Below are 13,588 nucleotides of genomic sequence, written 5' to 3' on the forward strand. Positions count from 1 at the left end.
AACGACAGTTCAACAAGTTAGATGAAGAGTGAATGTAGGTGACTGAAAAGAGTCCAGAAAAAGAAAGAATGATGTTAGAGTTGTTAGCAGCTGGGCATGTGAGCGACAGAGAGAGAGAGAGAGGGAGAGAGAGTGATAGAGAGATAGAGAGATAGAGGAGAGAGAGAGAGAGAGAGAGAGAGAGAGAGTGTGTGCGTGTGTGTTTGTGTGTTTGTGTGCGTGTGTACGTGTGTGTATGCGCGCGCGTGTGTATGTGTGACGTGTGTACAGTATGTGTTTGTGTGTGAGAGGTGAGAAAGGGAAATGCTGGTGGGGAAAAAACAGTTTGTTTGGGAGTCAAAGATTGGTGGATTGAGAGGGGAAGCGTTTCTCCAGCTCCTGCACAATGGAGTTCATGGTGGCGTTATGGGGCGGCATCAGAGAGGTCACCGACCTTGTGTCCTCCGCTGCCGAATTTGTGTCCTCCCCTGCCGACTTGGCGTCCTCCCATGCCGTCTTTCTGTCCTCCCCTGTTTCTTCGGACCCGCCAGCACCGCCGGCACTACCAGCACCGGAATCACCATCAGCAGCTTCAGAATTATCACCGCCGCCTTCCGCCCCACTACCACCACTACCGACTTCACTACCACTCTCTGGTTCCACGACCTCTACCACCGTTGTTGTGGATGTTGGTGTCGGTGTCGGTGTTGGTGTTGCCGTCGTTGCCTCTGCCTCTCCCGCTGGTGCCGCCTCTCCTCCCTCACCAGTCGCCTCCGCCTCCACACCAGCACCAGCCTCCGCGGCAGACTCCGCCGTCGACTCCACGATGGTCTCTGGCTTAGCCATCGGCTTGGGCGGCCGCTGCTTCTTGTCGATCTGACTGTACATGTTGGCCACCGACTTCTCGATGTCGGCGATGTTCTTGATGTTCTTCAGGATGCCCTTGAGCTCGCGCTTCGGCTGCTCGGGCTCGGCCGCGGCGAGGGGTGGCGGAGGCGGGCGTAGCGAGACCGGCCGGAGGGAGGCGGTGGAGGGTAAAGGAGGCAGCACGAACGGGAGCGCCATGCTGGGGACCCTGCCCACGGACGGGGAGACGTCAGGAGGTGGGAGAGGAGGCGGGAGAGGAGGTGGCGGAGGTGGTGGCGGCGGAGGTGGTGGCGCTTGCGGATGAGGAGAAACTGCGATATGGGTCGGGGAGGTCGGTGGGGTGGAGTAGGCCCCGGGAGGTGGGGAGGGTGGAGGCGGAAGAGGAGGAGGAGGAGGAGGAAGAGGGGTGGGCGTGTGGACAGGTGGGGGAGGGCTGGTGGGCGGAGGATTAGGGGCCGGGATGTCGGGCGGATCGGGGATGATCTCCACGGTCACCGTGTAGGGCTCCACGTCGTCGCTGTCCCCGTCCAGGTCCGAATCCGGGTCGTCGGGGAATCCGCTCCGGAACCTGCGCAGGGCCGGAGGGGTGGGCTTGTGGCTGGGAGGCGGCGTGGAGCCGTCGAGAGGCACCACCACGATGGTCGGCGGCCGACCCGGCGCCGGGGACATGGACGGAGGGGGAGGCGGGGGAGGGGGCTGCATCCTGTCAAACGCAGACAGCAGGTACTCCAGCGAGCCGCGGGCATCTCGGTTCTGACGCTGCCTGGACGCTATCGACAGGAGCCCGTCTTGCATGGCCTGCTGCTCAAACTGCCGCGCCTGCTCCTTGACCGACAGCTTGGGCTCGTTGCCGACGCCTGGCCTGTGGCCCCCTCCGAGACTGACTCTGCTGGATCGCCTGTGACCTGCTCTTTGAGCCGCATGACCCCCCCTGTTGGCTCCGCCACCACCTGCGCCAACTCCTCTGTCGACTCCGACGACAGCTCTGTCGAGCGTGACAGCTCTGTCGAGCGTGACCGTTCCTGCGTCAAGTGTGCCGCCGCTTCCTGCCAGCTCGTTCATGCCCCTGTCGTGACCTTTGCTCCTCTTCATCCCCCTGGACCACTCCGGCGGCGCCTTCCTCCGTAGCGTCTCGTAGGCGTTGGTGCCCCTGAGGCGCGAGGGCAGCGTCCAGGCCTGGCCGCAGCGCGTCTCCCTGGGCATGGGGAAGCGCGACAGCACCCCCTTGAGGCGGCGGCGCTGTGGCGAGTGGGTGCCCAGTAGGTCGCGTCGACGCTGGGCCTTGCCCTCGGCGCCGGGGCTGCTGAGTGTGCCGTCGTCCGCGTAGATGGGGTTGTGCGTGGTCACGGGGTTCTCGTCCGACACAAAGGTGATGTTGCTGTTGGACTTGGGAGGGTCGTTGATGAGCACCACACCGTTGAGCTTGTGGAGCGGGTGGTGTGGGGGGTGTGGCGGGTGAGGGGGGTGCAGGGGGTGGGGGTGGGCGTGGGCGTGGGGGAGGTGGTGGTGGTTGGCGAGGGAAAGTGTCGACGACCATGTGCTTATGAGTCGTGTGTGGTCTCCGCCGATGTGATTGCCGCTCATCGCACTTGTGTGTTTGAAGAGGAAGTGGAGGAATTGAATGGAATGGAAGGATTTTTTTTGGAAGGGAAACAAAAGGAGGGGATACCAGGAAAGAAAAAAACAGAAAAGAATGACTTGAATGGAAATCAGAAAAAAAGTTTACAGACAGAAATAAAATAGAAGCGGTATGGAAGGATATGAAGGCTGAGTAAAGCATGGTGTATACTGTACAGAATATCAATGAGCTACTAGGGTTTAAAAGATGAACGGGCGATGGTACAAACAAATTATATGGCTTTTATCAGGGACTAAATATTAACAGAATGACAACTCTCAAACACCATCAGGCTACAAACTCTAGACAACAGACTTGAGGATTCAAAACACATAGTGGCTGTATCTCAAAGACAAGGATCCTGGCCTTGCTAGGACGTGAAACGCCCAGTGATTGGATACTCTTTGGTGAACTCCGCCGAGTATCCAATCACTGGGTGGTTTTACGTCCTAGCAAGGCCAAGATCCTTGACTTTGAGAAACAGCCACAGATTGATTAGATGCCACAGGCAATCTACACATTGACTCTATGAGGTTGGGAATAGAGAGTAAGCTAGAACCAAGAAAGGCCCTGCTAGCTTGCTGGCTGGTTGTCAAAGCTACATGTCCAGCTTGACCATCCCAATAAAGCTGCCAAAGCAGCTTCTCCACCATTGCCTCTTTTCCACTGGGGGTTATCTGGTAGGTAAGTTACAGCTCGACAAAGCACGACTCAGGTGCCGTTTCCACGTAGCTGGATATTTTTATATGTGGATATTTTTTTCTCCTGCTTGTATTGGTTTTGCATTAGTTTTGGCCTTCCGTTTCCACGTAGCAGATATTTAAAAATCCAGGTGCAGGAGAAAAAAATATCCTGTTTAGGGGTCTGAAACGCATTTGTTACAATGGAGGATTTTTTTATCCACATGTTGCGTTTACACCTAGCAGGAGAAAAAAATACCCTGCTAAAAAAATATCTTGCTACGTGGAAACAGCACCTCAGACTCACTCACTTTTCGAATAGGCACGACACAGCTCATTCGAAAAATTGGAGGCTGAGTTGCGCTGTGTTGAGCTGTTGGTCTACCAGAAAACCAGCAGTGGAAAACAGGCATAAATATACTACAAGCTATTCACTGTATTGCCAAAGGCTCTTTCATATTTGCCTTGATTTGAGACAGGACAGAGAAGGACAGCCAGGAAATGAGTCGGGAGAGAGACGGGGAGGGGTCGGGAAATGACGCGAGCCCGGGTCGTCTGCATAGCAGTCTCGTGCCGTACCGTACCGAGCAACAGTAGGGCCGGCAAAGGGCCTTTTATGCTACACACAGGAAAGCTATTCACTGCTATACACACATAATTAAGTTGTAGGAGTCCATCAAGCTACAATGGGAGCAGGCAGCTACAGAGCACAAGCTACAGGGACATAAATGACTAATAAACGTATCCTGCGACTATGTCACAACACAGAGGAGAGACAGACTTATTCACAGCCACTACAGACACAGAACCATCAGCTCAAGAAATAATACTTACTTTAGCCTGATATCCAGACAATAAACAAGAGCACAGAAAAGAATTGTGGAGGGCAGAGAGAAGAGGAGAAGCAAATGTCAATGTTACTGTCTTTCCAGGTGACAAGAATGGTTGTATGGTAGTATTAGTGATAATAAGAACAGTGAGTATGATGGTGATGAAGATAGAGATCATGCTGATGATGATGATGGCGATGATGAGGATGATGTGATGATGATGATGACGATGAGGACGATGATGATGAGGGCAATGGTGATGATGAAAAGGAGGAAGATGCTTATCATAAGGTTTTTAATTACAGGAGGTGGTTTTGGAAACGGCTGAGAGTGACAGTGTAGCGCTAGTGCCAGGAGAGGGTCACTTTCAAAAAACCAGACGCATTACCAAAGAACATACTACCACGGTCATAATCATCATCATCATCTTCATCATTGTCATCATCATTATCATCATCATCAGCAGCAGCAGCAGCAGCATCAGGCTGGCCTTAGTCACCAAAGTAGGAAAAAAATGTGATGTGTATTCTTCAATGCCAGATTTAATTGCCAGACAGACAACCATTTGGTCTCTTAAATGACAATCAATCACCCCTGAACCATCTAACCACCTTTAGTATCAGGCTATGACAGAAAGGGATTGATTCAAAGGTCAAAACCTTTTCAATTTCTACTACATGTTAAGTCATTTGTCTGGGTTATAAATGCCACACACAAAGCACCCCTGTTTCCTGAAGAAAGGGCTTGCCGTATTTAAAACTGAGAGAAGGTAGAAAACACATAATTGAACAACTTTGAACGGAGCAGAACTGAAGAAAAAACGAAGGAAAAAAGACAAAGAAAGAAAGATAATAGCCTAGTACTTGCTACACGAGTAAGAGAAAGAGAAAATTGCATCAGGTTTACAGACACATCACTTTACCAGCTGAAGAAGCCAGACTGAGCCACCAAAATTGGCGTATCAAGGACAATTAATTACATTTTCCATCATCGCAGGGACCATCGCAGGGAATTCCATATTTCAATTGCCCATTGCACTGCATGTTCACATTCTCAAGGGAGTGGGGCAGTATGGGTAGAGAATGGCAGTGCAGGTTAGAAGGGGAGCCATCTCATGGTATTTTCGATTTAATAAAGAAAAAGAAAGAATTAATTTTCTTTTTTTCCAAATTGTGTTGGAAAATGGAATCTTATTATGTTAATGGCCGCATATCTCACAGGCATCAATGGGAGTAAGGGCAGAGAGAGAGGGAGAGAGAGAAAGAGAGAGAGAGAGAGAGAGAGAGAGAGAGAGAGAGAGAGAGGGAGAGAGAGAAAGAGAGAGAGAGAGAGAGAGAGAGAATTATATTAGAGGGCATGACAAAGAAAGAGAGAGAAAGAGAGAGAGAGAGGTATGGCTTACAAGTACATAGTCTGAAGGATGTTTACGTCCCAGCCTACGGAGGTCTGGTTAAATGGTCATAAACATCTGCATTTCAGAGAGGAGAGCCTGTCCCACAAAAATGTAAAAAAGCTACACGCTCAACATGGCAGCTTAGCTGTGTCACATCTGCACAGAATGAAAAGAGACTTGCCAGCTTAGCTCAGTGTTTGACTGTAAAAACGGATCACAAATATGGTTCCTTAGAGAGAAAACAGCACAGATCTACAGACAAGATACAGACAAACAGAGGTAAAGACGCCACAGGGAACACCAGAAGGTACTGCAACAGTACACAGAGAAAGACAGAGAGCTACACAGAGTCAGACCCATACATCAAGACAGAGAGACAGACAAAATAAAAACCTAAAAACTTCCCAAATGTTTTTCAGATTCACACCTGGCGTAACCTGCCGTGGCACAGCAGGTGACCAACAGTCCTAATTGTAGCCAGATGCCTAAGTGTTGCATTAGAAGACGGGAGCTTGTTCCCAGGTGCTCACTGTAAAACACCACCTGAGGCCACTGGCAGCAATATACATTCTCCCCCGCTGTCCTGCGCCTCCCAGAGCTCCCACTGTTACCACCAGACAGCAAAGGTGCACCAGGACCAGACTACCACTTTAGGCTACAGCATACAGTATTCATGTGCTTCAAGCTAATATTAGTTCGCATAGCAGTGCAGACCAAAGAAATGAGAGCTTCACAATTACCAATAATGAGAATTAGCATAAAAATGGAGACTCAGAATTTATGTTCACAAATTCCTTCTTCAATTATTGATTGATTAACCACTGATTAATTCTAATTAATGAGACCTGCATAAATTTGCATATCCATTGATATAATGCCTTAAGCCCTGTGTACATCAAAGGCGAACTAGGCAACCTGCGCGGCGGAAGTCATCATTTCTCTATGGAAGGAAGGCAAATAAAGCTACCAGGCAGAATTCGCTAGGAGCGAAGCTTCTTGAGCGACCAGAGCGAATTTTGACAATTAAACTCAAGCTAATCGTAAGCGAATTCGCTATGATGCGGTTCGGCGAAAAACCAATTGGAACATTCATATCGACGAATGTCCCAGGCTGTCAAGACAGAACAAAACATATTTTGATGTGATTAGCTGAATCACACATGTCAATGCAGCGTCCAGAGCAAATATAGCAAATTCATGGTGAAACTTCTTCAACCACCCCAGCTAACTGAGGTGCTGTTTCCACGTATCAGGGTATTTTTCTCTCCTGCTAGGTGTAAACGCAACATGTGGATAAAAAAAATCCTCCATTGTAACAAATGCGTTTCAGACCCCTAAACAGGATATTTTTTTCTCCTGCTATTTTTTTCTCCTGCACCTGGATTTTTAAATATCTGCTACGTGGAAACGGAAGGCCAAAACCAATGCAAAACCAATACAAGCAGGAGAAAAAAATACCCTGCTAAAAAAATATCCTGCTACGTGGAAACAGCGCCTGGGTCGTGTAGGTAGCGCCTGGTTTACACGGGCCATTAGCCTCGCAAAGCAGACTATGGGTGCATTCCAATATGCGCCCTTGCGTCCTCCACTTGGGCTTGTGGCCTCGCCCGACCTCCTGGCTCTGCCTCCGTGGAGAAAACAATAAACTTTCCTCGCTGTCTGCCTAGCCACAGCAACTTTTGGGGGACTGTTCTTCATTCACCATCCATTTTCCAAATGAGAAAATGACTTTACAATTGAGCTTTTGCGAGATATTGAAATAAAATGCTGTTGTCAGTGATGTCATCATGACATATTACTTCCTGGTACGAGGCCACAAGCACAAGTGGAGGACGCAAGGTTGCATATTGGAACGCACCCCCTATAAAAAGGCCTACTACCCAGAATGCTTTGTATCAGCTCCCCCTCAGTGGTCAATCAAAAAACAATCAGCAGCTACCCGATCAATACCATAAGGGCCGTACACACACGTCGCTGCTAGTTACTCGCTCAGCGAATGAACTCAATAGAATGTCAATGTGTCCCAGCGAGACTCGCAGGAGAGTAGGCGAGTATTGTACAAGCGATGCGATGTGGGCGGATTCCGAGTTGAAAATATTTTATCTTCGAGCGAGGCGAGTAAGCGAGTAACCAATTGGAATGCAGAGTTCGGTACTTCTCGGCTGTCCATTGGCAGTTAAAGCCGCGGGAACTTTCAGCGAACGTTCCATGAAAGAGTGGCGAGTAGGCGAGCAAGCGAAAAGCTAGCTTTGTGTGTGTACGCCGCTTTAGACTTCTTTTTAGTTTGCCATTTTATTACTTTGATATTAAAATTGAAGCTGAAATCAGTATTGTAATATCTGAATATGTTGCTGCTCAAACTATTTATAACCTACTGTAATAGATTAGATATACAGTAAGCAATGATTTTCCTCCCATGGTGTGATGCTAGACCAAACCGCCAGGCAAATAATATGAGATAAGGGGGGAAAAAAGAATTGTGCACTTACATGGTGGCGTCCCCTAGTTCTTCATACAGGTTGTTGGTGGTGACTCCTCCAGGTTTGCCTGTTGGTAGCGACATCTGGATGCGAGCCGTCTTTGCACATTCAGCCTGACGCCTGCGATTGGGGAGTTAAATTCTTATGAATAAATAGTCTTAAGAAAGTCTCCAGAAAATATATGATGCATCTTACAGTACATCAGACAATGCAGATAAGCAGTAACTACAAACCCTACATGCTGGCAAATCCCATAAATCACACTCAAACAGAAACAGAAGAATAAGCTCTGTGTAACATGTACTAAACAAAAGCACATGTTCCCATTCTGTAACACCACACTACTATAAACCAAAGGGAAACACACACAAAAAAAAACACAGAGCCATTTTGAAATTACAGTTTGGCGAAGTTTGGTAGCACAATATAGTCAATTCGATTGTAGAGGTAGAGATTAGGTACAGTTTCTGAACACGAAAGGCAGTCAAAGTGGAGACATCCACCAAGCAATTCAATTGCCTTCTTTTTTCAAATATTATTTTTTTTTAAATGAGATTTTCAATGCTGTAAGGTAACCAATGAACCAATTCCCACAAAACTCATCAAAAAGATCCAAGATCCAAAAACTAATCAAACTCATGTTTGGTGGAGGTTTATCACGACTCAGTACTTACTTTATAAAGGTTTCAAAAACTTAGATTCAATAGTAAACGTGGACATTAAAGAAACATGTATACACAAATATTACAATTACAATTCTGTCAGCTATGAAGATTGACAGCTTAACTGATACTGAAGTATTAAAGCAGCCTAATGTTTTGAGCTGGCGTGGAAAACAGAGAAGCTCAGAAATGAGGGGATCCCAGTAATAAGGGCCAACTTGCCGTCATTTTAATGTCAAAGCACTTCAGCAGCGTAATACTATGGAACCGATCATATGGCTCCATATAATGAATAAAAGCTAGTAGAGTCTGAATGAAATCAATTTCACTTCTTCCATTCATCCCATCTCCCACCACAGCTATCTCTCTTCCTGTCTCTCTCTCTCTGACATGCTTATTTCTCTTGCTTGCTCTCTAACTTGCTCTTTTTATTTCCTCATTCCATATGTCTCCCCCATTACTCTGCTTTTGTGTCCTCCAGAGTATATCTTTCTCTCCTTTGCTCTCCCATTCCATTTCTATTTCCTTACACTTTCTCAATGCAAATGCTTCTTGATTTGTCCCATCACTTTTTCTCTGTTTCTCCGTCATCTCTCTGTATCTCCATGTCTCTGTCTCATGCTTATTTGCTCGCCTCTCTCTCTCTCTCTCTCTCTCTCTCTCTCTCTCTCTCTCTCTCTCTCTCTCTCTCTCTCTCTCTCTCTCTCTCTCTCTCTCTCCCTCTCTCTCTCTCTCTCTCTCTCTCCTCTCTTCCTGACAATGAGGCGAGGATACAGCAGACCTATCATGTTCACACTGATACACATCTCAAATTCAGACAGCGAGCTCCCCATGTCTTCAAAGAAACCAATTTTGGCCTCCTGTTTTTCATGCATGGTTCCAGATAATATGGCATAGGCTATAAGAAATGGTCTGAAGGAGCCTATGAACAAAAAAATAGGGCACTCTGGTTGTAGATGTGCCTTGAATTTTGTGTGATCATATTATACTTTTTTTTCTTCTGAAAGAGGAGCCGTTTCTGTGAAATGTCCATACGATAGCGATGAGTAAAGACATTATACTCACTCTTTAAATCTGGAGATGGGCGTTGTGAAGAGGGCGACGACAGCAGCAAGCCAAAGTTAGGGAGAGACAAAGACAGAAGAACATTAGACCAGTGGCTAAATAACATGCCTCTACTACATCACAGTTAAAAGGAGGTCCATGATGAATAATTGGTGTTAAAATGAAACACTGGTACTGTGTATCGGTATCATAGGTTATATAGGCTAGAGTAGAGTAGAGAAACATAATGAAACTTAATGTACCTTGAAAGAAACTAAATGAATCTTGGAGCTAAATAAAGATGTTCAGCAGCACACACAATGCACCTAGCACAGATCCAGCATATCACATGCGTATACAGTATAACATTATAATACACAGTAACATAATAAGGGATGCCGTGTGACATATTGTATTCATGTACATCCAAGATGTACACCAAATGTAATGTAACATTTTATTCTATACTTACCACCCCCCCACCACCACCACCCCCTACCCTGAGAAAACTCTTAATGGATCATCACAGCGTCTGATCATAAATGAGCAAATTGAGCGACAATGCGCCAGTGTGCTTGGAATATTTAAATGGCCACTTCCACTATTTTAAGATGCGCGACAGCGATTCCCTAATATGTCCGTCACTGTTTTCACACCGCATGACTTCAAGATCGGCACTAAGAGGAGATGCCACAGTGATTTATGGAGAACAAGAGTACAGACCATGAAACTAATGAAAATATAGGGAAGACGTAGAGAAAGGGATAGAAAGAGGAGAGATACAATCTTGGCAACAGCATCATCAGCTCATCAAAATATAGTTGCATATGCAAGACACTTAGTTGCAGCACAGTCTGAATGACAAACAAAGCATGACTAAGCAATCTCTACTCAGCGATCCATGCATTTCTTGACTGCATTTCTTGATTGCATGACTGTGCTTGTGTGCCTGTAAGCGCATATTTGGACATTTTAATGTGTGCAATGATGAAAAACATTGCTATTTTAATCATACTGAGGTGAATTCACCATAGCACTTTTGCAACTATTGCAATCAAAAAGTACAATCTAAATCTTAAATGTTATATTGGGCACATCTCATTTTGTATGTTTGGAATGCGGAACTTCTGATTACCTTGCTAAGCTGATAGAGGAAGGCTATATCAGGGCAATATCGGGGTAATATTGTAACATGCATTTGATCATGAAGTATTATCATGTCACAATCGAGCACAGTACACTGTGAAAAAAAAAAACGTTCAAACTTTCATTTTTTTGTCCAGTAGGGCTGATGGGCTGGTGCTTTAGCATCACCTTGTCCCCCTCTCTGCACACCTATATCTGTATGCATACGTCCCACAAAAACTGCTTGTATGTATATGTGACAGTGTGTCAGTAGCTGTCTGTATGTGACTACGTAAGTTCTCCTCACTGTTTGTAGGTGAGGATGATGATGATGATGACGATGGCATATGTTTGTATCTGTGTCTGTGTATCTATATATGTGTGTTCTACTCACTGTTTGTAGGTGAGGATGACGATGAGGATGGCGGGCACGCAGCAGATGATGATGATGACGGCCAGGGCGAGCACGGCCCCCTCCGTGTAGCCCACCGACTGCACCGCCTTCTTCACGCTGGTCACCACCTCCGGGGTGCGGATCTCCAGGATGCGGCCGCCGCGGCCCAGATACGGCTGGAACTCCTTGTTGATGTCCAGCAGCTTGCCGTCCAGGAACCTGCGTCATGTGATGGTGGAAAAAACAGCACATTCAAAGTACGTCAACAAGTCTGTCTCAAGAAAGTTTTGGGTGCAGAACTAGCAAAGTCACATGAAAACTGAAAATAAAGTCCACAAAAAAGCTCCCATTTCTCAATGAGGAAAGTCCAGGAACCTGCGTCATGTAAGTAAGTAAGTAAAGTTTATTTATAAAGCACATTTAAAAACAGCACAAAACTGACCAAAGTGCTTTACAGTGACTGGCTAGAGAAAAATCAAATCAATAAATAAACACAGCACATTAGTGAAAAATAAAAAATAAATAGATAACAGACAAAACTTCTAGGCCCAGTGTACAGTTGTGATGTGATAGAGGACAAAACAACAATTCAGTACAGAAAAAAAACATGCACATCAGTCTCAAAAAATGTTTGGGTGCAGGACTAGCAAAGTCACATGCAAAATGAAAATGAATTCCACACACCAAGCTACCGTTTCTCTTAATTTAAAAAAACAATTAATTTTAAAATTTAAGAGAAGTGGGACCTTGGTGTGCGGAAATAACAACAAGTTCAGTGCTCACGGTTTAAGGTCCAAAGTACAAAGAGATTAATTACTTAAATGTCTAAATTATGGTGTACATTTAACATTACATGTGGTTTTACAAAGCATCATTTTATATTACAACAATTACAACCATTATTTTGAGAGAGAGAGAGCGAGAGAGAGAGAGTGAGAGAGACAGAGAGGGAGAGACAGAGAGAGAGAGAGAAAGACAATTATACTAGAGGCCATGACAAATTTTGCTTCAATTATTTCTCCCAATGACTCTCTCAGCAGTCTTCTCCTTCTCTGAAGCATATCTAATTCATTGACTAACTGCCATTTGGCAAACATTGCCTCTGATGCCATCAGAGGGCTGTTCATTCAGCTCTCTTAAAACGACAGAAAAAAAAATACTTTGGAGCAGAGAAAAAAAAGATCTAAGTGCTGTGTGTGTACTAAGCGCCTACACAGTCATTGTTGACTCCTTGAAACGAGCAGCACTGTTTGTTTGGCATAGAAGTGAAAACAGCTAAAGGCGGCCCTTTAACCTTTCATCAGCTATCATGGGCAGTCATATGCAGGAGGTCAGGATTTGGCTGATTAGCTTCGCCGATTATCAAGGCACATCCTCGTCGCAATTCCACTACCACTTCGCTCAAAGAGGGTGGACGCGATTGGCGAGTTTAGTCTTGGGCACACATACCTATACAGGTGTGTGGTTGGGCACATCCATGCATCCAATGCCCGTCTTCCATATATCTTTCTGGTCAATCGTAAGTCAGTCATTAACGTGGCACGTAATTGGCTGAGTAAACTGGTGGTGGAAACAACTCCATCTTTGAAGCTCAAAAAAATCGTTCAATTTTGGCCGAATTCACTAGCCTAGCATTTCCCATTGAAATGACTGGAGGCGGGACTTATTCACTCTCTCCAGTTCTTATACTACCTCCATGGTCATAGGTAAGCGGTTAGAGTGTCAGACTTGTAGCTCAATGGTTGCCGGTTCAACTCAACAGGTTGGTGGGGGGAGTAGATAACCAGTGCTCTCCTCCATCCTCCTCCATGACTGAGGTACCCTGAGCATAGTACCATCCCACCGCACAGCTCCCTTGGGGTGTCATTGAGGGCTGCACCCTTGCACGGGTGAGGCATAAATTAAATGTTGTAGTGTGCAGTGTTCACTTATGTACTGTGGAGGGCTGTGACTAGTCTCTTGGCCCAGCGGTATCGTACTGTGTCTCCCATTGCCGAACCGTTGTAGTTGACGAGGTCGCACGTTCGATCCCCGAGGGGGGTGAACAGGTGCAAGATGACCTCCTGTAACAGTGCAGATGGTGAGGGGACAGTGAAGTGAATTTGCAGGAAAAGGGTGAATGGGAAAGCAATGAGCAAGTTTAATATGTTTGCTATATGTTTGATGCGTGTGCGTGTGTGTGCATGTGTGTGCATGTGTGCGTTCGTGTGTGTGTGAAATCGAAATGGGAACAAATGGGATAGAGCTAAGAGGACAATAAAGGGATGGTGAGAGGGACAAGTTGACATGTTGAAAAAGAGGAGGACCATGACAATGGAATGCAACAATGGAAGAGAAGAAGATGTGAACAAGAGAAATGAAGGTGACAAAAAAGAAAAAAAAGAGAGAGGCAGACATGATATCAGACAATGAAGGGAACAAGAAAAACAAGAAGAAATAGGGTTGGTGTAGAGACATGTAAGTACAAGAGTTCCCTTTCACATCATCCGCAATCGATGAAGTTCCTCAGATGACAA

General features: G+C 46.0%; 1 protein-coding gene across 1 annotated transcript in view; it reads right to left on the reverse strand.

The window, feature by feature from the left end:
- Positions 1-336: 336 nt before the first annotated feature.
- Positions 337-13,588, reverse strand: part of pcdh15b (protocadherin-related 15b) — a 225,974-nt gene continuing 212,722 nt past the window's right edge. Inside the window, exons 30-35 of the mRNA XM_063220981.1 lie at positions 11,073-11,291; positions 9,575-9,583; positions 7,857-7,967; positions 5,635-5,677; positions 2,128-2,268; positions 337-2,085 (exon numbers count right to left, since the gene is read on the reverse strand). Coding sequence (XP_063077051.1) covers positions 337-2,085; positions 2,128-2,268; positions 5,635-5,677; positions 7,857-7,967; positions 9,575-9,583; positions 11,073-11,291 — 2,272 coding nt within the window. The remainder of the gene's footprint in view (positions 2,086-2,127; positions 2,269-5,634; positions 5,678-7,856; positions 7,968-9,574; positions 9,584-11,072; positions 11,292-13,588) is intronic.

This window comes from Engraulis encrasicolus, chromosome 17, assembly GCF_034702125.1.
Source record: "Engraulis encrasicolus isolate BLACKSEA-1 chromosome 17, IST_EnEncr_1.0, whole genome shotgun sequence".
NCBI lineage: Eukaryota > Metazoa > Chordata > Actinopteri > Clupeiformes > Engraulidae > Engraulis > Engraulis encrasicolus.